Source organism: Emydura macquarii, unplaced genomic scaffold (assembly GCF_026122565.2).
Source record: "Emydura macquarii macquarii isolate MOO-44397 ecotype Brisbane River unplaced genomic scaffold, CSIRO-AGI_Emac_v2 contig_1551, whole genome shotgun sequence".
NCBI lineage: Eukaryota > Metazoa > Chordata > Testudines > Chelidae > Emydura > Emydura macquarii.
In genome coordinates this window covers 8,477,392-8,504,329 of record NW_027131688.1, presented here as the reverse complement: position 1 = coordinate 8,504,329, position 26,938 = coordinate 8,477,392, and the positions used below count along the sequence as shown (strand labels likewise).

Genomic DNA, 26,938 nt, shown 5'->3' with positions numbered 1-26,938 from the left:
AGAGTTAGTTTTAGTTTAACGATTAACCCAGGGACAGGGCATGCTCTGGTCCCCTGGGTTTAAACCCTGAGCTTCATGGAAGAAGCCTGTGCCAGTGAATGACCTGCACCAGAGCTGCTTGAAATGTTTAGGAGAGGCTCACGTGAGAGAGGAGCAAAATCTGTAAAGGTTTCGACCTCGTACAAGAAGGATCAGGACATTATTAATCAAGGCCGTTTTGATGGAATTGGCACTCAGTCTGGCATCAGAGCTGGGTTGGCCAGATTCACCACTGAGTGCATTGGCTTCGGCACGGAGCGCTTCTTCGGCACTGTCGTTTTCCTAGCACCGATCACCATCTCCAGTACCAAAGAAAAGACCAAAGAAGGCACACACCGAACAGAAGTGCTCACCAGTGCTGAAGAGGGATAAGAAGGGCGAGGGAGACCAGGTGAGACCCGCGTTGGGCTGCCTGTCCCCACAAGTCCTATAGGGCTTATTTCTCTGGGTCTCGAGCCCCATTCTAGCCCCACTGCCAACTGCAGGGAGCAACAAGGGCCCTCAGCACCTGGTGATGCCCACAACACCAGAGGCGTTCCAGACCATGAAAAACCTCTTGGCAATTCCTGGGCCACCGAGACCCTGGGAAGGGAGACCTCTGCATCGGGACCAGGCACCTACGCCTTCGGTGCAGGCTTTTCTAGGGGAAAGCCTGCAATGAGACATCTGCAGAGGTCCACGTTGCCAAAGCACCACTCTCCAACCCGCCAGTGGTCGCCAGGCTCGCGACTCTGGTCTCTGCAACCATAGGAGGTCGAGTTCCTAGCACCGGTCTCGGGATCCTCAACACCGATGTGTAGAGCGACAGTGCCAATACCTGGAACATCGCTGGTCCCTGCAGCCCTGGCACCAGTCCCTGGATTCCTGGTGTAGATCTCCAGAATCCCGGCCCCACTCACCACGTCCATATAAGAAGCCAAAGGACAAAAGCCAGTCACAGGATACCCAGCACCCAGGATTCCGCACCATTCACCGGTACTGGAACATCAGTACTCTCATTATGGCCCAGAGAGGCAAGCGCCTTGATCCTCAAGGAGCAGCACCTTGGACAAGGAGGAGGTGACCCTGTCAAGAGGACAGCCTCCAACCATGGCTGCTGGCTTCCCCATGATGCCCTCTGTGGGGGTCTGGCCTCAAGGGCAGTGGCCTGAGGCATGGCAGTTTTGGAGCCTGGGGTGTTCCCCCAGGCCACAGTTCCACTCTGTGAAGCCTATGTATTGTGGTTGTTGGTGGCCCCTCACATGGCACCGGACTTGGATGTGGAATCCAACCAGGAAGAGGCCACCGCAGTGAGGGTTACCCCGGTGAGGAAGGATGATCCCAATCCTTTACCGATGCTGATCTCATCCTCCTCCTCACCTGATGAGGCTCTGGCAGGCCCCTCCACCACTGTCCCACTTGATGACATAAGGGCCTACCAGGACCTGCTCAGACGGGTGACAACCAATCTGGGCCTCACGGTGAGGAACTAAAGGAGCCTGTGGATGAACTGTTTGGCATCCTGGCCACAGCAGCTCCATCCAGAGTGGCTCTCCTGGTCCCCGAGGGGTAGTTAAACTGGTAAAGGCATCGTGCAGACCCTGGCCTTCCTGCCTCCCACATCTAAGTGGGCAGAAAGGAAATAGTACATGCCGGCTAAAGGGTTTGAATACCTTTACACCCACCCTTCCCCGGGATTGTTGTTAGTTGTAGCAGCCAACAAAAGAGAAAGGTAAGGCCAAATGAGTTCTGCTCCAAAAAACAAAGAGCCCAAGAAACCTGTCACACTGCTACATTTTAGAGTTGGTTCGGGTGCAGCTTTAATTGTGACACACACAATCACATAACCATAGCTATGGGGAACACTATAGCCAGGGGGAAAACCCAGGTGGCTATAGGGAAGTCAAGCAGCATGTCTGGATGCTGGGCAAATGTACTTCACCTGGCTACCAGATACAAAAGACTTATATAGGGGTTGCTTAGGTTCATTTACATGTTGATCGTATAGTGGAATTTGATTAACAGTTTATACTTAACAGGAAAGACAATCACAATGCATAGTGGGGCACACCAGATGCCCTCACAGGAACGCCCAATGAGTCACTTGATTATACAATCAGGTTTTCAGGGACCCTGGTTAACTCCTGAAGATGGGTGGTGACACAATACCTGTTCAAATGCTAATTTGTATGGAGTGAGTTTCTATGGGGCCAGTAAGACAAAGGGGGGCAGGTACTGGTACTCATCAAAACAGCTGAAGTCTGTTCAGACTTCAATAAGGCTTAAGGCTCATAACAGAGACTTGCGTCTCGGGTGTGGTTCAGAGACCTCTTGTGGGGTTTTAACATCTTTATCCTAATTTCAGTTGAGGCATTCTGTTAATGGTTTAGCCTGGGGCTTCTATTTCAGTTTCAGGCTACAACTTCAGGCCAGGCCTTCTATGACCAGTTTCAGGCCAAGCATTCTATTAATAAATGTAATGCTTATTTCTTTGATTCCACAAACCTGACCTGTTTGGGTTTATTCAACAGCAAGCCTACAGCTGCGCATATCCAACCAACAAGCCTTGTTGGGAAGATACGATTATAACATCTGACAGTCATTTGAAAAATTCTCAGACTCCCTGCCACAAGCCTCCAAGTAGGAGTTCGAGGCAATTTTGGAGGAAGGGAAGGCGATGGCCAGAGCCTCCCTTCAGGCATCTTCAGATGTGGCCGATTTGGCGGCCAGGACCCTGGCATCTGCAGTGTCAGTGAGAAGGGCATTGTGGCTTCAGTCGTCTGGACTCTCGTCAGAAGTCCAACAGTACATCCAGGACCTCCCCTTCACCATTGCAGCCTTATTCATGGACCAGACAGACTCCAGGCTGCACAGACTGAAAGATTCCAAGGCTATGTTGCGCTCCCTGGGCCTTTACACCCCATCCTCAGCTAGAAGGCATTTTATGCCCTAGCAGCCGCAGAGATTTGGGATCCAACCTAGAGGAAAAAAACCAGGGGTTACAAAAGACTCTAGGGCCAATCACTAGTCACAGCTCCCCAATCAGCATCAGGCCGATACCACCCTGGGGACAAACAGAACTTTTGAAGGTGTGCCCGACAGCGACCTACCAGGAATTACCTGAGATCCGGACTCCCTATTATTTTCATGCCACCTTGCTCCTTTCCTTCCAGCCTAGGCTGCCATAACACTGGACTATTGGGTACTAAACACAGTAGCTGCCAGGTACAACCTTCAGTTTACTCTGCTCCCACCTTCCCACCCTCTTTCCCTGTCCCTTTTCAGGACCCTTCCCATGAGCAACTCTTCACCCAGGATATACAAGCCTTATTGCGAGTGGACACATTGGAAAAGGTTCCTCAAGAACTGAAGGGGAAAAGATTTTATTACTGCTATTTTTTAATCCCAAAGGCAGTAGGAGGCTTGAAGCCTATCCTAGACCTTCAAGGCCTCAACAGATATCTCAAAAAGTTGAAGTTCTATATGGTCTCTCTAGCCTCCATCATCACCTCTCTGGATCTAGGTGACTGGTATGCTGACCACAATTTAAAGGACGCCTATTTTCATATCTCCATTGTCTCAAGTCACAGGAGGTTCATACACTTTGTGGTCGGGATGCAGCACTATTAGTTTGCGGTGCTCCCCTTTGGCCTATCAGCCGTGCCATGTGTGTTCAGCAAGTGCATGGCCGTGGTTGCGGCCCACCTCAGTCGGCGGGGCATACATGTCTTCCCTTACTGGACGACTGGCTCATCAAGGGTCACTCAAAGATGCAAGTTCAGTGCAGCATCAAGGTATTCCAGACCACCTTCCAACCACTGGGCCTGTTAAACGAGCAAAAGTCAATATTCATATCATTCCAGAGGATAGAGTTTATCGGTGCGGTCTTAGACTCTGTGTGAGCCAGAGTACTCTTACTGGAAGTCAGGTTCCTTGCCATGTCAGAGCTCATAGCCCGAGTGTCAGCCCACCCTCTCACCACAGCGAGGGTATACCTCACGCTGGTGGGTCACATGGGCACCCTGCACTTACGTAGTCCGCAGGCTGCACCTCACCTCTGCAAATGTGGCTGACAACTCGGTATTCCCCAAACACCAGTTGGACACGATCCTCATGGTCCCTCCACCGATACTTACATCCTTATCGTAGCAGATAAAACCACGTCATGTGCTGAGAGGGGTAGCTTTTCTGGCCCCGTGAATGACATCACTGGTTTCAGATGCCTCGGAGCTAAGATGGGAAGCCCACCTCAGTACCCTCAGGACCCAGGGCCTCTGGGCTAGAGACGAGTTAGCGTTGCATATCAATGTCAGAGAGCTCAGGGCAATTTGACTAGCCTGTGAAGTGTTCCTGCCTCAGCTCTCCAGCAAAGTGGTTCAAGTACTCAGGGCCTCAGTGTACTGTATCAACAGGCAAGCAGGTCCAGGTCCCCAGCCCTTTGCCAGGAGGCCTTACGTCTGTGGAGCTTCTGCGTGGCTTACAGCTTTCACCTGGAAGATATGCATCTCCCGCAGGTGAGGAATACATTAGCAGACCACCTCAGCTGATCCTTTTGCTCTCACAACAAGTTGTCATTGCACCCAGAAGTGACCAGGCTCATCTTCCAGAGGTGGGGCACTCCCCGAGTGGACCTCTTTGCCACCAGGTGGAACATGAAGTGCAATCATTTCTGTTCCTTGCAGGGACTCGGCGAAGCACTGACAGACGCCTTTCTTTTGTCATGGTTGGGCAACCTCATGTACGCCTTCCCATTGATACCACTGATCCACAAAGTCCTCATAAAAATCAAGAGGGATAAGACACAGGTCATACCAGCGTTGGTTCTGGATGTTGCTCAATCTGTCCGTAGCCCACCCTTGGGCACTCCCATCGCAATCGGACCTTCTCTCCCAGGACCATGGTCGACTGCTTCATCTGGACCTGGCCTCCCTTCACCTGACAGCATGGATGCTCCATGTCTGAGCCTGGAAAAGTGGTCCTGTTCTGCACGGGTCCAGCAGAATCTGTTGGGAAGCAGGAAACCTTCCACCAAGGCATCATACCTGGCCAAGTGGAAACACTTCCAGGCTATCTTGAACTACTTGCTCCATCTAAACCAGGAAGGTCCTAGTGGCGATCACATCAGCGAGGTGAGTCTCGGAGATCAGGGCTCTGAGTTCCCTTACAGTTTTCTACAAGGTCCAACTACGACTGCACCTGGCTTTCCTGCCGAAGGTGATATCCCAAGTCCATATCAACCAGGATATTTTCCTACCAGCCTTCTTTCCGAAGCCTCACAATTCCAATAAACTCCACACTCTCAATGTCAGGAGAGCTCTGGATTCTATATTGCTATGAGTAAGCCTTTCCATCAAGCAATGCAGCTTTTCATCGCGGTTGCTGAGCGGACGAAAGGACTACTGGTGACATCCCAGAGAATTTCTTCCTGGATCACTGCCTGCATCCGAGCCTGCTACAAGCAGGCAGGGGTCATGCCTCTGGCTTCCTTGACGACCCGTTCGACAAGGGCGCAGACGTCATCAGTGGCCTTCCTGGCTCAGGTCCCAATACAGAACATCTGTAAAGCTGCGACCTAGTCTTCAGTGCATACCTTCACATCCCACTACGCCATTACACAGCAGGTCCAGGATGATGATAGCTTTGGCAGTGCGGTGTTGCAAACAGCACGTCTATGAACTCCTGCCCGCCTCCAGGGATGCTGCTAGTAAGTCACCTAATTGGGAATGGACATGAGCCATCACTGAAAGAAGAAAGAATGGTTCTGAACTTCGAGATGTATTGCTCATGTCCATTCCACAATCCACCCTCCTTCCCCTCAGTTTTTCTGGCAAGAAGGAACTGAGAGGGCGGGAGGCCAGCAGAGTCCTATATACGGGCGCATACACACACCACTGCAGGGGGTGCTAGAGCCGGCCCTACAGATATCACTAGGAGAAAAATTTCCAGCACCAGTGCATGTAGCGCACACACACCTAATTAGGAATGGACATGAGCAACACATCTCAAAGAACAACAGTTACGAAGTTCAGTAATCAACCTGTTCTTTTTTGCAGCATTGTTGGTGTGTACAGTGCTTTTCAGTCAGTAAAACAATGTGCCTGCACCAAAGAGCTTACAATCACAAGTAGATGTGATCTAGAGATAAATTATGTCAGAAAAAAAGAGTAGCTAAGGGAAAGAAAGGTTGATACTAGATAGGGTTGTGAGGTCGCTTTTTTGGGGTGATGACTTTCTTGTGTAACATGCATCATGGTTTTTCTCATTTTTTAAATTCTTATGAATTGTTTTTCACATTTTAAAATGTAGGTATCTGGTTTTTTTCTTAGTTACACTGTGTGGGTTTTTCTTTTCTTTATTAAATTGATATTTTGCAGTGAGAGTCAGCACTACTATGAAGTGAGGGTTCAGGCAATGGAAAGAGAAAGGGGAGGTCATTGCAAACGGGATCAGGAAATTATTCCACAGAAAAAAAACTTGGATTTTAAATAATTGAACTCGCCTGATGTAAGTATATCAGTGCACTTCATAAACAGGATAAATCTGTAAGAACCATTAATGATTAGAGGTATGGTTTTCGAAAATCCCACTCAGTGTTGGCTTAACTCTATTTCCTTTGAAGCCAATGGTAAACTCCTGCTGACTTCAGGGAGAGCAGACTCAGCCCTACACTGAGTGCTTTTGAAAATCCCAGCCTAGATCTACAGTTTAAATGTAGATGTAGCTGTGAAGTTATTGTGAATTGTCTCTGCATTATCCTAGCTCTGGGTGACCTAGACGTAGATGTGTTTAAGTATGTCTGACCCAAGAAACCATCAGTTGACGCGCACAAATATTGTCCTTTTGACTTTTTTAATTGCATTTTTCCTTATTTGAGTCCAAAATGCAAATCTCTGAAAGCGAACTGTTAATCTTTAGGTTTTACGAACCATTTTTCATTGATAGAACTCAAAGCCCTTTGCAAAGATAAACAAGGATTGCCATGTTAAAAATTGGGAAACTGGGAAGCATAAAGGTTGACCTTTCTAACCTCAGAAAGTCTTGGGATTACTTCCAGTATGTCAAGTAAAGCACATAAGTAAATCTGTGGGATTGAGGCTCTAACCTTTTAATAATTATACTGTTGTCCTGCATTTTTACTTGCGTACAAGAAATATAACCCTAATAGTAACACTTGATTTCCCCAAACATTTACCATTGTAATCTTTAATGTATTTGAATTAAAAGTGGATGTTAAGCTGGCACATTGTGACACTGACAAACTGATATGCTGAGGAATAAATTGAAGTACCATATAAATATGAGAACAATGTATAGCCCAATTTACTTACTTACTTTTATTAGGTTGAATGGCAAAGCTTTTGTTATTTCTTTAAAAATAAAACTGCATGTTAGATCTACAGAGATTTTAGCCTCAACTTTATACATCAGGACTTCAGAATTGTCCAGACAAATGGCCAAATTTTACTCCTGGTTATGCAGTGGCACTCCTGCTGATGTTACCAGGAATTCATGCATGTACTGAAGAGCAGAATTTGGTTCTAGATTTCATAATGCATCTGCGTCTTCTTCACCTCGTTGCATGTGATTGATAATGAAGCCTGTATTACTATTATCCACAAAAGTTCCAAAATGAAACATTTAAAAAGTAAATATATAATGTGTTAACATGTAGAGATAAAGATTAAAAATAAATTTGTTACAGAGTCCCCTCCTGACCAAAGGGGGTTTCCTTGCAACAATCGTTTCTTTAACCAGTCGGTACAGCACTTCAGGGATTGGAGTTATCTGGATTGAATTTTGTAGATTTTACTGCAAAAATAAAAAACAATAAATTCTACACTTTGGTCCTGGTTAGCAAGTGAAAGATGAGCAGATGCTTTTCAAATATTTATTTTAAAAGATATTTAACTGTGAACTCTACAGACATAAAGGAATATACTGTGTTCTCACATGGTGGACTCACACAGTTCTAGTGAACATCAGTGGTAGTTCTACATGCTGCTCATGGCAAAAATGGAACCCAATCTTTAACATTAGTTTTTTGCATCCAATGCTAAATATGCAGAGAAATTTTGTTGCACTTTTTGCTTGCTTTTTACGATATATGTACGACTCATGGTTGCTCTTTGACAGTTAGGATGCAAACCAGGTGCCATTCAATGTATATATTTTTGGAGAATAATGCAGCAAAATATATTGGAGTCAACATTCTCCCTCTGTAGAAATAACCCAAGTGGGTTAGTAAAAACATGTGGAGTTTCTGTGTAATTCTTTTGTTGGGAGGGCAGGTTTTAATCCCAGGAAGAGGCCAAGGATTCTGCCAGCCCAAGCCACCATTTCTCCAGAAGCAAGGAACTTCCACAGACAGATACCTTGCCTCTGCACTGCTCCCAGACCCCAGCTTGCTACAGTGCCTGCATATAATGGCATTTACCGGGACAATGTTTCCAAGTTGATCCCTGAACTTCCAGCTTCCCCAGGGACTCACTTCAGTGTGATGTTCCACAGCATGAACCTGGAAGCAGCATCAGTTATTGCAGACTTGGTATGCAATAAATGTAAACTACTGTTGTCATGGATTTTGCAGAGGGAAGAATTCCACAAAGATACCCATGAAAGTTGTCAGCCTCTGTTCCCAATCCTCCTAGCCTCCTTCCAATTCAGAGCCACAGCCCCCACACCAGGGATTCTGTGATGTCATGAAGGAGGAGTATGGCAGGGAACCTCCTTTCTTTTCTCAACACCAAGCAGAGATTCCTGTACACAATCTCATCTCTGCTTGTAGAAACAAAGTGAGCACGGAGTCCTAAGATTACAGTGACTAACTTTAAATGGAAGATTCATTTGATAATCCACCGAATGATTATATGAAGTGGCCTTTCGCTCATGTCAAAGGTCACCCTAAATCCACATACCTTCTCTTTGTTTTTTCTGACTTTTGAAAATATTTCTGCCTCTGTTTGTCTAGCATCAGACTAAAATTTTCGTTTCTGTGCTTTGGAGTCACCAATCCAGAGCAACTATATAATTTCACTTGTTTGTCTGTGAAGCAGTTGTGTACCAGGAGTATGTTTTCATCCTCTCTTAATTCATTGCTGCCCTTTGTGCTGACTTAATTTATCATCAGATAGCGCTAGGTTCACATACCCCAGCAATGAAACCAAAAGTCATGCAGCAGGACAGGGCATGAATATCATTTCTGTGTAGCTATTTTGTAATGTGATTGTTTTAAACTCTAAAGTGTAACTGTTCAAGATATAATAGTTAAGCTTTTCCAGAATGAATCCATGAGAGCAGAAAGAAATTCTCTTCAGTGGCCTCAGATAGGAAACAGAGGATACCTCTTCACCTGTCATAAAAAACCTGCTTTGCCTGAGTTCAGGCCAGGCTCTTTATTGAGAGCTGGTAACGTTGTTGAATCATACTGGTTCGTTTTAGGGCTATTGCTCTTGCCTCTCCTTAATGCTTATATGTTGCATAGGACCATGAGACCTTAGCCTTGTCTAGACTGAAATTAACCTCCCCAGCTGGATCTCCATTTTCTTATGTAACCCCTAATCTGTTGGGGTTATGTATTCAGGTTATGTAAACCTGAGTCGTCATCAGTTCATATCCCCTGTTTTTTAAACTCCTGTATGCTTGGGGTGTGGGAATCAATTTAAACTTTTGCAACAAAGCTTGTTTATATAGCCCATAATCTCTATCACCCTCTCTGTTCAGATGAGTGAAAGTGTTTAATGCTTTCCCTGACAGTAGTGGAGCCAGACACCTTACCATGTCCTCGTACCCCACCTTCTTCAAGTCACATTCCATTTCAAAAGCATTTGGAAACACATTCATGTCATCCCCTTTCCTAAAGTGAGGACATAATTTAGAGTCTGCGTTTCCCGCTGGGTATGTGGGGTCTGGCTCCACCTTCTTGTCATTCTCTCCCTCCTCCTGCTGATGCTGCTTCTCCCAGTTTTCTCTTTCTTTTCCAGTCTGCAAGCAGCTGGGTTTCCAGACGCACTGTGTCCCCCACCAGCTTGGCTTGCTCTAAGTGTAGATCTGTCCATGATCTTTGCTGCAGTGGTGCATTCGGTCTGGATGGAACATAGTTGCTGCCTCTGTCAACCTCTTTCCTGGTTCCCTCTGGGTGGGAGGGTGTCTCCAAGATTTCCCCTGCTTGCTGGACTCTCTGCCAGTGGGATGGATGTTCCCTGTGATCCTAGACTGTCATTCTTTTTCTGATCCTCAGAGTATAGCAAGTTGACTAGTTATGCCTTTATCCATCCTTCAGAGGTGAGTTGCCTTTCTCTGCATATCTCAACTAGATGACTTTTTTTTCCATTTGTTCATAACTCATTTTACCATCTCTTTTCTCTGTTCCTTTCCTGAAAAGACTGAGACTTCTCTCTGGGCTTTTCTCTTCTACAGTACTTACTTTCGCTTCTGTTGGCACTTCACTGGCAATTCCGCACTGTCATAGCTGCCACTATATATGTCCCAGTTTCAGGATTAGCTTCCCCTTTAACCACTCTCCACCTCCCCAGTCTTTTTCAAGGGTTTGGGCTTCCTGGCTGTCACCTCTCCCAGGTGGAGACCTGCGTTTCTCTTCCCCTCCAGACTCAGGGTGCAGTCCCTCTGCACCTCACTGTGATTTCCCCAGCTGGTCTGACTTGGGTCAGCAAATGTGGTTAACCTTTCTCCAGAGGCTGCCACAGTGTATATTAATTATCAACCAGCCTTTACAAAGCAAAATACATTTATTCTTAGGGCAAAAGCATTACAGAGAAAGTATAGAGGAACATTTATTGTTTTCTATCCGCTTAGAAAACATACCAGGGCCTGCCCATCAGTCTCATGGGGCCCTAGTAAGCCAAAGTCTTTCCCCCTTTCAGCAAGGGTTGGGGTAACCCTGTCTGTCGAATCAAAAAGAAGATCCTGTGTCTGTTCTAGCTCAGCTTTTTATATCTAAAGTCCTTTCTTTGTTTGACTCTCTGGAAAAACCAGTTTGGGTCAGAATATCCAAACCCCCCTAGGGATTGGTACTCCTCTGGAGCTGTTTACAATCTCAGGGACTGAAGTAATCACCCCTTAACACACACTATTTTTACTTTCTGGAGGAGCAGTGGTAATCCTCCCCTCATCCTATAGAGTTGCATACAGTCACTGGCCCACAAAGATACAAAAAATTGCCATAAAGTTAACATGGTATGGTCCCCACAGTGACTGCCTGTGGTTGTAATATCTGTCGCAGTTAGCTCTTAACATTCAGTGCTAGTAATGGAGCCCTGAACAAATGTTCATTATTACTATTATTATTCATTATTTGTATTACCCCATAGTGCCTAGAAGCTGTACAAACAGATCAAAAAGATGGCTTGAGTAACGGCTCACCTCAGGCTTGAGTTGACATTATAGGCACAAATGTACACCTACCCCTGCACCAGCTTACTCAAGCATTATTTTGGGAGATGCACCCTCCGCAGCCCCCCAGTGTCTCAATGGTACGGCTTTCAGAAAACACTTTCACCTTGTGAATGTGGATTTTCTTCATTTTTCTTTTTGCTCTTTGGCAGTTTTGGCAGAATTCCTCTGTGTGTGTTTATGTGTAGGAATAGTCTAAGCATTCCCAGTTCTCCCCCTGAACCCCTCCCCCCAAAAAAGGTGTGGGAGGATCCCGAAAAGGAACTCCCGAATTGTTAGGGACCGGAAGATCCAAAATATATTTCAAGGTAAGAAGAAATACCTTTCTATATGGACTTAAATTGAAATCTAGAGTTCAGTCATACCTTTGTGCATCTCTTTTATCTGGCTTTTTAAAGCCACATTTTTGGGTGTGGGTTTGTTGGGGTATTTTTACACTTTTAAATTAAAGGTTTGTTCCTTTTTGCTACAGCTGTTCATAGTTTCAAGTTGAGTCGCAACCATGTGGACTGGCACAGTGTAGATGAAGTGTATCTTTACAGTGATGCAACAACATCTAAAATTGCAAGAACTGTTACGCAAAAGTTGGGATTTTCCAAAGGTAATACTTCTCAGCATTTGTAAATGGTTTTGCAAATATTACTGCTTTAATAGTTTGTTTAATAGTTTCCTAATTCTGTGATAGGAAAATTCCAGGTTCCATTCATAATCAAGTTTGCAATTTTTGTTTGTTGATGCATAGTTAATTTTTGTCATTGCACTTTTGTGGGAGAATAACTCAGAGCTGCTCTTAGGTTGTCACACACATTTGTAATTAAGAATAAAACAGGTTTACAGCATCTTATTACCCAATAATTCTGATACAGTTTCTTATAACTTTAAAAAGAACATTAAGATTGCAAAGTCAAGCATTTAGAAGCTAAGAAATGCCATAATTAATGTTGTCTGTGCAACCTTAATTCACGCCCTCTCCTCCCATCCCCACCGATACATAAGCATTACAATGGTCTTTAACTACATGATCACATATTAATTTTTCCACTGGACCCTGCCTCATTCAGTGCGCAGAATGCACCTGCTCTGATGATGAGTAAGGGTTGTGACACAAAGGAGGCTGTTGTCTGTAGGGCCCTGTTTCATTTTGTTGCAGAAGTTGAAAAGTGTATAGTGAGTGGGGTAGGGGATTGCACAAGGACAAAGGTTAAGGAAGTTGAATGCTGCCCTGGATATTTGAATTCTATCTCTGCTTCTGCCACAGAGTTCTTACTGGGCAAGTCATCTAAGCCAAAATGTGCACAGGAGGGCACCAGGTTTCCTCATTCTCTGCGTGTCTGAGGTCTGATTTACAAAAGGGGTGAGCGCTCGCAATTACAACTTAGGTCAGTGGGAGCTTTGATCTGAACACACAAAGTGCTATAAAATGATAAGAATGACAAATCTGGCTGTAAGCTTCTCAGATTGGGCAACCAAAACTAGTTGACAATTTTGGCTTCCATCTCTGGGCCTCAGTCCCCCAAGTGTAGCATTGGGATGATAATATCCCCTCCCCTCAGAGGGGTGTGTGAAGATAATTCATTAATGTTTGTAAAGAACGAAGATGTTACGTTGAGAACACCATAGAAAAGCTCATGGGGAAAGGCAGGTTTTGGATGGTGTGCAGTAAATAATGCATGGGGCCACACATTGAATGATGAGGATAAAAATAGTTGCCATTCAGTGAGCACAGTCTGTCTCTTCTAATGTAGGTTTTTTACAGTAATTTTATACTTCAAAAAAAAATCTTGAATTTTTTTTTTATTTTTTATTTTTTTTTTTATCATATGGAACTATATTGACTTGCAAGATGGTCATCAGCAGGGCTGGGACAATCAGATTCTCACAGCACATTCCTCTACCACTTGAGCTGATGGAGTAACGTAGCAGCAGGACAAGGCCCCCACATCTCCTGTCAACTTAATATGTGATGATCTTTAAAGATTTTGAGGAGGATATGGCAGATAATCATCTGTATAGGGCTGTAGAAGCAGTTGCCAAATGTAGCCAGCACTAGCACCACTAAGAATTTTAAAAATCAGTTGTGCCAATTTAAAGTCAGTCCACCTCTTCGCAGGCAGCTCATGTGTAATATATGAGGTCAGCATAATACGGTGGTTTTACTCAAACCAATCAGTAATTTTGCCACTGCAAGCAAGCAATGGAGCATCTCTGCTGAGAGCCCTTCAAAGAAGAATTTACAATAAATGAGCCTTGAGATTCCAAGGGCATGTGTTGCTGTTGTGAGAAAGTCACAGATGTGATTTTGTATCGAAAAGGCCTAGCCAAAAGGGAGATCATTATGTATTCTTAAAATAACTCACTGCGTTGGAACTAATCCTTTCTATACAAATAGACTCATTCCACTTTGATGCCTCTGCCTATTAATGTCTGCTATCCAAAACAAGACATAAGTCTTCCAGAAGCTAAGGGTGACATAGCCCTGGTGTATCCAAGTGAGAATATAATTCAGGCTTTTCTTCAGATAATAGACTGCTCTTGCAGAGTTCCTGGGTAGAATTGTGCAGAGGAGACGTGTTTCACGAAGGATTTCAAGATTTTATAGACTTGTTTTCATTCCAATTGAGAACAAACCTTCAAAATTTTGAATTTATCCCTGAAAAAAATTCTAGGGAAAAAAATCAGATCAATCAAATTGTTTATCTCGTATTTTGATTGACTTTCTATTTGTTATTATTATTATATTATTATATATTATATTATTATATATATAATATTATATATTATTATAATAAAATAAAAAAAAATTCAAAACAAAAAAATTGAAAAGTTGTATTCTAAAATGTTGAAATGAGACATTAGAACACTCTCTGAGGTTTTTTCCTTTTTCCTCTGAAACAAAATGTCAACAAAACTGACGTGATTTCACTGTTTCAATTTTGATGGAAAATGGTCCCATTGAACTTTTTAGGATTAGCTCTATTCAGGGGACGAGTGAGAGAGTTATATATCAGTCATGCTGACAGTGCTTTCTCACCCTTTGTTTAGAAACGATCTCGCCAAGAATCTTTACATATACACTGACCACTGAAAGAGTGTTGTGGAACTGAGAAAATGTAATGATTAATAACTGAAGTATGTAGATAATTATCTATATTACAACATGGATATTGCATTATTCAGCTGCTTTAAAGTTATTTTCCAAAGCAGCTGTGAAATTATCAAAATCCTCATTGGAAATGACGTGTAAATCCATGGGTGACTAAGTTTCATGGAAATTGGGTATCCAGATCTCTTAGGCCGCTTTGAAAATCTCAACCTTATGTATGCTGAATTTTGAAAATGTATTTTATTTGCAAAATATAATTTTTTATGTTCTGGTTTGAAGCAGGCGCCTCTTCTGTCAGAGTATATGAAAGTATCGTACTTCATGGAATAAAACTGTGATCCAGGATAATGTTTTTTTCCTACAGCTTCAAGTAGTGGGACAAGGCTTCATAGAGGCTATGTAGAAGAAGCTACATTAGAAGACAAGCCATCGCAAACCACTCACATTGTGTTTGTTGTGCATGGTATTGGGCAGAAAATGGACCAAGGAAGAATCATCAAAAACACAGCTATGTGAGTGCTTTATTATATGTGCAGTAGTGACTCTGAATATGAGGCTGTAATAGACATATCGGGACTCTGCTGACATTATTCAAGTAGCTTATTAAATGATAGCAGAGCCTTCAGTGTAAGACATGCTTTTCCCTGAGGCCATTTATTTTGATAGTGTGGATGCGCAAATGTTCATTGCTTTTTTCATGTTAAAGTTTAAACTTTTGTGCCTAGTTAGAGCACTATCTGGCAGAAGCACAAGACTTAATCTGTTTTGGTCCCTGGCCAGCACGCTTTGCTATAAGGGAGCAGGGCAGAGGGTTTCTAGAACTGGTGGTCAGTGGCTCACTTGGTCAGGTTAGCAGAGGTGTTCATTTGCTTCAAATCAAAGAGAATATCATCTGGCTTTTGGCTGTCAGAATAGTGGGTGAATTAATGGGATCTTGGAGGAAGGAAGAAGTATGAGGAGTCAGTCCGACTACTGACAGTAGAGGGCCAAAATTATTTAAGTATGAGTGGGAATTGACTTATTCTGCATAATCACCTGGAGAAAGAAGCACATATCCTAAAGATTACAAATGATCACCAAATCTTTCCTTAAACATCTGACGAGACTTATATGTGAATGTTCAGAATTTGTGAAGACCTTAATATGTATATACACAGACTCATTGGCAGTCATACTTGCTATGGCATATGGTAGCCAAGTTCGTGACTCTGGTCTATGAAGGCTGATCCGAAAATCATCTACTGTAAGAGGGTGATCAGCATTTTGTCTCTTTAAAAAAAAATCCTTGATCATCCGAAAAATGTGCCTATCCATGCTAAGAACGACAGTCCAGTTTTTGATTTGTCTTGCGTGGCAGCTCAATATAATACTAATGTGTCCAAGTGAGATCTGAATAGATCAGTCTTTTTAGGGGATGTGTGTAGGTTTGGCTTGCTTATTAAATGTTTCCATTTAGTTTAAAGAGTGAGTTTGATAATAAAAATGTAATGGCAGAAGTCTTATAATTTGTTTCCCTGGCCAGTCTGCTAGTGTAGCTGGCATGCCCAGATATAATTTTTAATCAAGTTTGAGCTGACGTGGTCAGGGAGTGCACAGGGATGGTCACTCGTTCTCCAGAGACCAGGTTACATCATGCCAGAGGGCTCTTGGGAGTGGGGAAGAGACATGCTTGGGACTTGGAGAACCCATTCCCTCACTCCCTGGACATGTTTATTTTTTTGCTAGACAAGAGAAGAAATTTTTGTGGAATTTTAATGTAGGGGTGCTAAACTATATTTATTTGTCAGGTATGCTGCTGGTAAAGACTTAATAATTTCATTTCATTGAATCATAAAACCATAGAAATGTAAGGCTGGAAGGAACCTCAAGAGGTTATGTAGTCCAGCCCACTGCGCTGAAGCAGGATTAAGTATAATTAGAGACCATCCCTGACATGTGTTTGTTTAACCAGTTCTTAATAACCTCTGAGATGGTTCAGGTTATGGACATGATTCTGCAAACAGCTTAGCACTGTGAGTAATTTTACCCATATGAGTAGTTCCACTGATGTTTTCAGTGAAGTCAGTGGAACTACTAACAAGAATATTAACATGTGAAAGTATGTGCAGCATTGGGTTCTATGTTTTTAAGTGACTTAGTAAATGATAGCTACTGTGTGTAAACCTTCATTTAAATTCTTCACTAAAATCTAGATTCAGTGCTGATACAGCAATAATTATAATGCTGTAGTTATGAAGTGGGCTAGTATGTTATCTAGGCGTTCAGCTAATGTAAATTGTTCTACTCTATGGTGTTTTCTTAGGATGGATTAGGTTTCTTGCTGTACTAGTCACAAACTCAAAGTAAACCTTTTTATTTCCACTACTATATAAGTAAAAGTTGTCATCCTACAGTGACAATGTGCTTCTCTGAGGCTATGTCTACACTACAGCAGCTACATCGGCACTGCTGCGCTGTAGTAGCACTTCTGGTGAAGATGCTCTAAGCCGATGGGAGAGAGTTCTTCAGTCAGCTTAATAACACCTGCCTCCGTGAGAGGCGGCAGCTACGTGGACGGGAGAATCTCTCCTACCCACATAGCGCTGTCCATGCCAGCGCTTAGGTTGGTATAATTTACGTTACTCGGGGGGCGGGTGGATTATTCACACTCCTCAGTGACTTAAGTTATACCGAAGTAATTTATAGTGTAGAAATAGCGTGATTCTCTTCTAGTACTTTACTGCTCCTGAATGTCAAAAGTTCAAGAGCAAGTACTGTAGACCAGTAGCCCTTGATAAAATGACAGGGCTGATCTCCAAAACAGCACATATGAAACCTTAGGTTTTGTATGTAGAATCACCATCAGTCATGCTGCAAATATGCATCACAAAGTAAATCTACTTAGAATTGATAGCAAATTTTAATGAGTACAATATAATTCAGCCCAGGGATCATTATATCTTTCTACTTAATGTCTCTCTTCCATCCCCACACCATTTTCCAATGAAAATACAAATGTAGGACAGAATTTAAGTTGTTTGGTACATGTGAAATAACATGGTTAACTCTGTCTAGTTCCCAGTGGAGAAGTCATCTACATCACAATACCCACTGCTATAACTGAACCAACTTCTGTTGGTGAGAGAGACAAGCTTTTGAGCTTACTCAGCACTCTTCTTTAGCTCTGAGAAATGTACTCAGTTAAATACAAGGTGGAACAGATTGTTTAGCATAAGTAGTTAAAAGTTTTATTTCAAGTGACCATTCTAGGTGAAGTAGCCTGTTAACACCCCTCCAGTCATGGGGATGTTTAGTGGCTTATAGATTGTTGTAATAAGCCATAAATCCAGTGTCTCCATGATTTTTAGTGTCTAGCAAAGTTACGAATCTAAGCTCCCAGGCTCATCCTTTGAAAACATTTTGCAGGTTTCCTTTGAGGATGAGGACTGATAGGTCAGATATAGAGTGATTGCTTAGTGAAAAGTGTTCACCCACAGGTGATAGGGTATTTTTTTCTTTTATAATTTTTCTGAGAGTTCATTAGAGATCATAGTGATTGTCTGGTTTCACCCACATAGTTATTACAGCGTTTAGATGAGATGCTCCATATGTTGTGATAGGCATATGTCGGACCCAGGGATCCTAAAAGGTGTTTTATGGGGGGTGTTGATCATTGTAGCAGTGGTGGTATGTCTGTAGGTTTTGCATCTGTTGTTCTAGCAGGGTTGAGGATTTCGATAACTCAGTCATAGGTTAGGGGTCTATCACAGGAGTGGGTGGGTAAGGTTCTGTGGCCATCACTGTTTAGGAGGTCAAACTAGATTATCATAATTTGTCCCTTCTGACCTTAGTGTATGAGTCTAGCGATGCTTTGAATTGGTGTGTCCTTGTCTATGGGGAAGGTGCTTCAGATGATGAAGTTGGGGGAGTTGTTTGAAGGTCAGAAGAGGGGGTTTAGGAAAGATTTCTTTCAGGATGGGGTCCCCATCAAGTATGGATTGTAGTTGTTTGATACCCTATACGAATTCCAGCAGGGGGTGGTAGGTGACAACTGTGGGTGTGCATTCTCTACAAGGACACTGCTCCAGAGAAATAGATTGCATCATGGAACAGGCCACCCAGATATCATGAGAGAACCTGCTTCAATACAGAAATAAAACCCCCTCCAACCGCACACCTCTAGTTGAGAGTTGATTTCACAAACACTGTTTGCAACATAGTGCATTTTTGTGCCAATGCTTTTGCACAAATAGGGAAACAAACAAAATAAGCACCTTGGCTTGTGTTCCATTAGAAACATGAAGGTTGGGGAAATCAGATGTTGCTTTTTGAAAAAGACAAAACGGAGAATGAAGTATTTTCAAGACTCTCCAGTTTTTAAAGACCAAAGCAGGGTGTGTGGTGGAGGTAGAGGAGAAATAGTTCAGTGTCCTTTCCTTTTAAAAAGGAAATCTATGTCTGCAACCATTCTCAGTGCATACTTTAGACAGACATCAGGCCCCTTAGATCAGCACAGCAAGTGCCTCCATGGCACCATCCACTACCAGACCTGTTGGACCTCTCTGTAGAGTTTTGAGTACATATGGGTAGAGGGAAGGAGTGGGCAGGTCAGTGGCCAGCCCTGTAAGGGGTGTAAACACACACTGTCGCTTTCTCTCCAGCCCTGCAGAAAATCACCAGAGAGCCTAATAGTCTCAGGCTGTGTAATTTCCTACAAATCTTCCCTCAGGGCATCAGGAATTTGCAGCTATATAAAGTCCCTGGTGGCATGGTTCCAGTGAAGCTGTGGAGGCATTGTTCCTTGGGCCCGCCACAAACATTGTGGGTTCCCACAGTTTTTGTTTGTTTGTTTTCTTTTTTGGAGGGTGGGGGAGAAAATACTGCGCCATTCTCTTTTGAATGGGTTGATGTTGGGGATTTCCACAAGGGGATTTCTTCTCCCAGAACACACTCCTGTGGTATGCTCAATCGTCAAGTTACTGGCTCTGACAGAAGTCACTGGAACTCTGATGCTGCACCATTGGTTAGGTGATGTTTATAGCAAAGGTCAAAACAAAATTCTGCTTTATAAAGTGTGGTTTTAAATTGTATGTAATTGCATAAAAATACAGAGTGCAATCTTGTCATTGTTTTTGAGGTGCTCAGATATATCATGATGGGAGTCATCCTGCAGGTACATAGACAGGATATATAGCTCTGTCAGTGGAATGCAGTTCCAAATGAAATAATCTTTTGAAGGATGTGGAATGACGTATCTGTTAACTTGGTTTCTTCACTGTAGTATTTAAACACATTTCTTATCTAAATGTAGCATGGCAGCTGGCACAACAAGCTGTTCCTGTCAAAGCTGATATTAGCTACAAAACTAATCTTAAGAGGGGACAATACTTCCTGCTCATCTAGAACAATGATTCACCTTACTTAACATGAACAAAATGTGCATTATGTCCTATCTGAATAGCATAGGAGAGTGGATCATTACTGCTTATGGAAGAAAATGTCATGGGTTTTTAATCTCATATAGATGGGTACATTGGCATAGTTTATTTTATTGGTTCTTTGATTTGCAGTCTAATGCAGCATTACAATGTAAGAATGGAAAGCCATTCTTCAGTACTGTTTTTTTTGAAAGTTCATTCCATCTGGTTTTGGGTCTCCCAGCATTCCCTGTGATCCAGCCTTACGCTTATTGGGATTTTAATCCTGAACAATTCTAAATGAAGAAAATATTTCTCTAATATCCTATTCATTTGCCTACATACTTTTTTGGGCCTGTTTGGATGGATATTTGCTTGTTTATTTGTTTTCTTAGATTAATGCTTGTTCATAGTGTTCAGTTTTCTTTAAGCAGACAATGGCTCTTGCTCTTCTAGAGCAGTATTTTTCCTTGTGTAGGTTAGCTGGCATTTTTTTCCCTCAGTTGGTTTTGTTTTCTCACCATATTTCTGATCTCTCTAGGTTACCTTCTTTCCTGTGTTACCTCCATTCCTGAATCTAACTTTCTCAGAGTTTTGTTAGCCTTTTTTGGCTATGCTTGGAAATTTTACTGAAATAGCTATTCTGGAATAAAGTTTCTGGAATTGTTATTTTGGTAAATTTCCAACTGTAGATAGCCATTAAAAAATCAAAGGGACATCTAGCACATCGTATGTGCTTTAATCCCTTGAAACAACTTGGGTGCATTAAGGGTGCTGTTACAGTTTTAAATTTTCCTTTTATTTGTTTGACTCTGGCTTTGTCTACACTAGAGTTTTGTCGACACAAATTATACTGGTGTACGGCCACCGCTGTAATTAAACCGCCGTTGCATGTCCTCACTATGCTCCTTGTGTCAGTAGAGTGCATTCACACTACCAGCTCTTGCATCGACACAGGGAGCAGTGCACTGTGGGTAGCTATCTCACTATGAATCTGCACACAGGGTGTTTTGGGAAGGGTTTGCAATGCCTCATGGGGCAGGCACGGCATCACGTGATGAAGGTTTCTGAGCCCCGTTGTTCCATGGGCATCCTACTAGATTGACAGCAGCTTCTCAACTGCCCTGTCAGGGTGTGTTGGGGGACAGTGACTGTGTCTGAACTAGGGATGTAAATATTGGTTAGAAAAGGTAACCATTTTAAAACTATTAAAATTATATCGGTTAACTGTTTAACTGATACAAAATTATATCTGCCCCCTCCCCATAGCCCCCAGGTAGCACCCTCAGCCCGGCTCTGCAGGGGACCCCAGTCTTGGACCCATGGTCCCCAGTGGTCCACAGCGGGGCACTGCGCAATGCCTGCATGATGTCGTCACCATGGAGACCGAGAGCCCTTGCTGCCGTTTAGTCTTACCATTAAAACTAATATTTATCGTTTAACCGTTTAATATTTTACATCCCTAGTTTGCACACTGTCTCTTTAAGTTCAGACAGCAGCCAGAAGCAACCAATCCTGAAGCGGAAGCTGATTCACAGACAGTTGGGGTCCCCCTGTCTCCCCACCTCAGCTCAGCAGAGCCCTGTACACTGGTGGAGGGGAGGGGGACACCCTGACATCAGCCCCCATCTCCCTCCCTGGCTCTGCACAGCACATCAGGAGTCTCTCCCCTTTTTTCCCCCAGCAGCAGCCTACGCTGCCTGCATGCCTGCCATAGGAGAGCGGGATTGATTCCCTCTGAGTTAACCCACAGCCTCGTCTCCCCTCAGACCCAGGAGAATGATCCATCCCCTCCCCTGTACTCCAGGCAGGAGGAGTGTGTGTGCTGCCAAGTCGGGGTGCTCAGCTGGGCAGTAGCTGTGTGAGCGCTCCCCACTGAGCAATTTCAAAACTTCCTGCGGTTTTGAAAGGGGAGGGGGCACATGCCTGTACAGCTGGAATGCAGGGCGGTGCAGCAGAGTTCGAAACATTGAGCAGAGTGGTCGGTCAGGGCGGGTATTGTGGGATAGCTCCTGGAGTCCAGTGAGGGCACACAGCATCTACACTGATGCTTTGTCGCTCTAACTTTGCAGCAAAAAGCTCTGCGCCGCTCTTCAAGGCGGTTTTATTTTGTCGCCAAAGCAGGGGAGTTTTGTCGGGGAGCATTGGAGTGTGTACGCCGCCGCTGTTTCGTCAGTGAAAGCTGACTTTTGTCGACAAAACTCTGTCATGTAGGCCTGCCCTCTGACTTGTAAGGTCTTTTGGTAGATGTAGTCTGACTTTGATAAGGTCAGAGCTAACTTCTTATTTACAGTTTGTCATTGGTGGCTACACTTAAATTTTCCTCTTTAACTGAGGTATTCAAATGGTTAATGCTGTTTTAACATTCTCAGCTGGGGATTGCTTTGCATGGTAAATTAAGTTAAATATTCAGTGCTTTAGCTTTACTAGAGCTTAACAGGACCTAATTGGCGGCAAAGAGGAAAAAAAGTGATAGCACTTGAATAAAGCCTCTTAACGTAAGTAATAAGGATTCTGCTGATTCATCTTAGAATCTCCGTTGCAGCTGGTACTGAACAGTGTTTCCCGCATAATTTTAAATGCTTTCATAAAATCTTGTATTGTGGATTTTATTTTATAGATGTCAAATGCATAACTACATGAAATTAAACCAAAAATGTGCAGATGAATTTTCGGTTACATATATTTTCATATTACATTTTAGCTACATAGTTTCAGTTTATCTTACACTGTCAGTTGTGCCCACTATTGAAAGTATTTAACTGCTGTGTGAGAGGAACCTGATGTAAAGAATCTCTGAGGCTATGTTGAAGCAAACTTACTTGATTAAAAAAAAAAATTAGATGATGCATAGAATTAAAACTTTTGGGTAAGTGGAGCTCTCATGTGTAAAATCTGCTTTTTAATGTTTCAGTTTTGAAACAGCTACCAAAAAGTGAATAAACATTCCTGGTCTGTAATTTCATTTCTCATAATGAAAGTATCTGTTATTCTCAACTCCTCTTCTGGGAAAAGCCTGCATTAAGGATAATTTCCCTGAGTGGGGGAACAAGAACTATATATGGATATAGTCAATTTCAGCTCTCCCTTTGTTTCCTGTTGTGGACTGGATGCCTGTAATGCTGTCACTTGGACTCATGGAAAGCTACAGTTCAGTCCCTTGTTGAAGCCTGCCAACAGAAAATTCCAGGAAGCATTGGAAGGTTACTTGAATAGGATTCAGACTCTGCTGTCGGCACCAGATGAACCAAATTCTCCACTTTCACTTGTAGGACCTAGTACGTAGAAGCTTTTCTGGAATGTACAAGTAAATTAATTAGGTCTCTAGAATATCTGTATTGCTGAAGTCTTATGCCTTCAGGTTTCAGGATGTTAAATTTCATCTCTGCAAATTGAGGTGGTTGAGTAGCCCTTAGTGAAGGAGACTTTTAAAGACTGGTAGAATCAAAGATGTGCGTGCTGCCATTTTTATCATTCTGAGAATTACTTGGACCTACCAAGAAGCCTATGTCTTCAGCAAAGTAAATGCTTATTGATGTGTCAACTAAAGAGACTGTTGGAATCCCTTCAATTAAAAGAGTAATTGAAAATGGCACCTGGCAACCAGTGAAGAATTCTTCAGGTGGTAGTGGAACAAGAACTAGAAAATCAGTTCATCTGAGTTTTACAGCAAGTTTATTTTTCATTAGTAGTAGTATTTATTGTTTGTATTGTGGTAGTGCATAGAGTCCACACTCCCAAGTGTGTCAGCCACTGTACAGACATATTACAAACAGGCAGTTGCTGCCCCGAAGAGCTTACAGTCTAAGTATAAGATGAGACAAGAGGTGGGTACAACAGACAGAAGGAGGGAGCACAAGATCACAGAGGCTATTCTGATCATCAAGTCCTCCTCCCTTCCTGTACCTAACCTGGATCTGCTCCTCACAAAAGCCACCTTTCTGCCAGCGTTTGTTATGGCTCCCCCCTGATATTAAAATGGCATGCTCCTTCCAGCTGTGGATGAAAGAACAGCACTTGGGGAGGCAGAGTACATCCACCCTGCAGTTGAGGGTGAGCCTGACAGACTCGTGCTAGCTCTGCTTGAATTACCATGCCTAAAATAGCAGTGTGGATGTTGCAGTATGAAGGGTAGCTTGGGCTATATGCCTGAGACCAAGCTCCCCCGACCTCCTGGGTCCGAACTCGGGTGGCTAGTCCAAGCTGCTGCCCTTCCTGTAATGTCCACATTGCTGATTTTAGTGTGCAAGCTCCAGTGGAGCTAGTTGCGAGTCTCTCTGCTTGGGCTGGATGACACACTGGTCAGCTGCAATGTAGATATACCCAAAAGAGGCAGTTATTTCACCTGGTTGGCCTTTCTATCCTTCCTTTCTCCATCAGCCAGTCAGCCAGATGGTGAAAAACAAAATCCGGAAGAGTAGAAGTGTAATGAATGTGCTGGACCTATGATGGTCATCTCTCCTCCCACAGAAACACCCCCACAAGGTTTTATTAATTTGAGTCCTTTTATGACATTCCCATGTATAATTCTTTGGGAATGACTTATTGGTTTTGAGGTTCTGTCCATACATTTATATACTAGTTCCCTTCTGGAAAAAAAGAAGAATGTATGGTCCGCAGTAGAGGAAGCTTTTTGTAGACCTCTTGTTTTAATTGGTGTGCACAACATTCCACAAAGGGATTTTATCCCCACTTTACAGATTAGTAAATTGAAGTACTGAGAGGTTCACTTACCCTTGTCATGATGTGGCAGAGCCAGGAATAAAGCTGTGGTCTTCTGACTCTCAGTCCTGTGTCTAAGGCCAGACTAAGAGGCCAGTCTTTCATTTTCCCTATCTGTTAAGTTTGTAAGAGACCAGACTAGTCTCTGGTAGGTTGACTGCCATGTTACTACTTTCTGAACTTTAGAGAGAGTTGGGTTTAAGGACCCATTTATTGTCTCTTAGTTATGAATTATCTCAGATTGAAGTACTAGCAGAGAAGAGTAGACACTAATGACTCTGGATAATGTTTACAGCTCTTCTGACACTATATTTTTCTATGTTATAAGCTATTAAATTGAATCTGTAAATTTGCTATACTAACTATGACACTAATTTGCTTGCAGATCTTCCAGTTCTCAGGATTATATTGAATCTTCCTTATGCTGGTTGTGAATAAGCTTAGTAATGCAACGTAATGAAAGAGAAAGTCATAGTGATAACTATGAAGATTTTTTAAGTCTCTCATGCACATCAGCAAATTAAGGGATCATAATTTCATTGCTTTAGTCACAGAAATAAAGGCAGCAGAATGAAAGTGCACTGTAATTTTATTAATGGTGTATCCCAAAACATTTATTTTCAATACACCATTCCATATACATAAAATTATATCTGTGTAACAAAATGTCTCTTAAGATCTGCATGGCATCTGCATTGCATCCATTTTTTAATATTCTTTTGTCTTTTTACGTAAATCCTAAAATAACAGAACTACAGTCACTTCCACCGAATAGATTTACAATATGGTTATCCCTTTAATATGATCAGAATTTCAGTAACCCCGATCATTTGTGATTGGTAGAAAACAAATTTCCACCTGTTGTTTGGATCAGTTTTTATTACGTCAATCGGGTATTATTAATTCAGTTCTTGCTACAGAGAGATGCACTCTAATAAAGTAGCTTAAAATTCTCAAGTGAATTGAACCAGAAGGCGTACAAAGAAGCCTTATGATAAAAGGACTATCCCCAAAACTTATTCATATGTTAATTTTATAAACCCTATGTTATGCATCCTGATGTACACCCCTATCTGTCTATAAGGAAACTCAAACAGATTTTTATTTTAGTCACAATTAAAGGGATGAAATTGATCAAAATAAGTTGGAAACCACTGTATATTGATGTTTGTGCAGATGAGCCCTTTGTCCATTGGACCCTTGAGTTGACTGCATAAGCTGTTTGTTAAGCACTTTCAATATATGAGAGAACTATATGGCCAGAAGAAGCCTTATCTGACACTGCTGCTCTGGGATAGTGGGACTAGGGACCTTGACCATTGCAGGGCCTTTTGCGTCCCTGTACGCTTGACTGTATTTACCCTAGTATTGTAAATGTTGAGATGGATAGCACAGGAAAGCTTACTACTGAATGGCAAAAAATAATAAAACAGTAAATCATATCTAGTTGTAAGTTGGCTTGCATTATTTTTTTAGTGACTTACAGATACGTTTAGTCAGACAAATGTGGCCAGTGTGTAATCTGTCTGGGAAATACACTAACACCCATTCTGAGGAACTTGATTGCAACGTAATTTGAAATGGGGAAAGTGGAAATTAAAAAAACAATAAAATAGAAATTCAGGATACTCTTCCATAAATTGAGAGATTTGAGGTAGTCCTGAAATAAATAGAGAGATTGTGGTTTTGCTTAAGATTTTTCATTTTTTCATATTCTTTCTGTAAATATTTTCTTAAAACTGACAGGATATTATTGTATCCTCTTCGTTTATTGTTCCTAAAAGTTAGACCAAACTCTTCTACAGTGGCTGAGGGGACTGGCCATTGTTGCCCAAAATGTGAGTTAACTGGACCACTGACTTATGGTGAAGTTTTCAAATGTGCATAAATCCTATTGACTTTCAATGAGACTTAGCTCCAAAGTCCCTGAAGGCATGTCCATACTACAGCATCACAGCTGTAGCACCACAGCAGCACCTTAGTGTAGACTCTTCCTACATTAGCAGAACGGGTTTTCCATCAATGTAGTTAATCTCTTTGAGAGGTATGGCTAGGTCGAAAGAAGAATACGTCCATCGACCTAGCCGTGTCTAACCTAGGGATTAGGTTGACATAACTACAGATCTCAGGGCACGGAATTTTTCACAGCCCTGAGTGACATAGCTAAGTTGATCTGGTTTATAAGTGTAGACCAGGCCTTAGTCTCTTTTGAAAATGGGACTTAGGTGCATTGGTAAGTTTTACCTTTTATCCATTGTGAAAAAAAGTTTGGATTTTTGCTACTAGCGAC

The 26,938-nt window shown here is 42.6% G+C and overlaps 1 protein-coding gene across 3 annotated transcripts in view; it reads left to right on the top strand.

Annotated features, from left to right (window-relative positions):
• DDHD1 (DDHD domain containing 1) overlaps positions 1-26,938 on the top strand; it is a 101,069-nt gene that overhangs the window by 27,084 nt on the left and 47,047 nt on the right. For all 3 annotated transcript variants that reach the window (XM_067554786.1, XM_067554787.1, XM_067554785.1), the window contains 2 exons: positions 11,900-12,028; positions 14,895-15,042. In XM_067554786.1, coding sequence (XP_067410887.1) covers positions 11,900-12,028; positions 14,895-15,042 — 277 coding nt within the window. The remainder of the gene's footprint in view (positions 1-11,899; positions 12,029-14,894; positions 15,043-26,938) is intronic.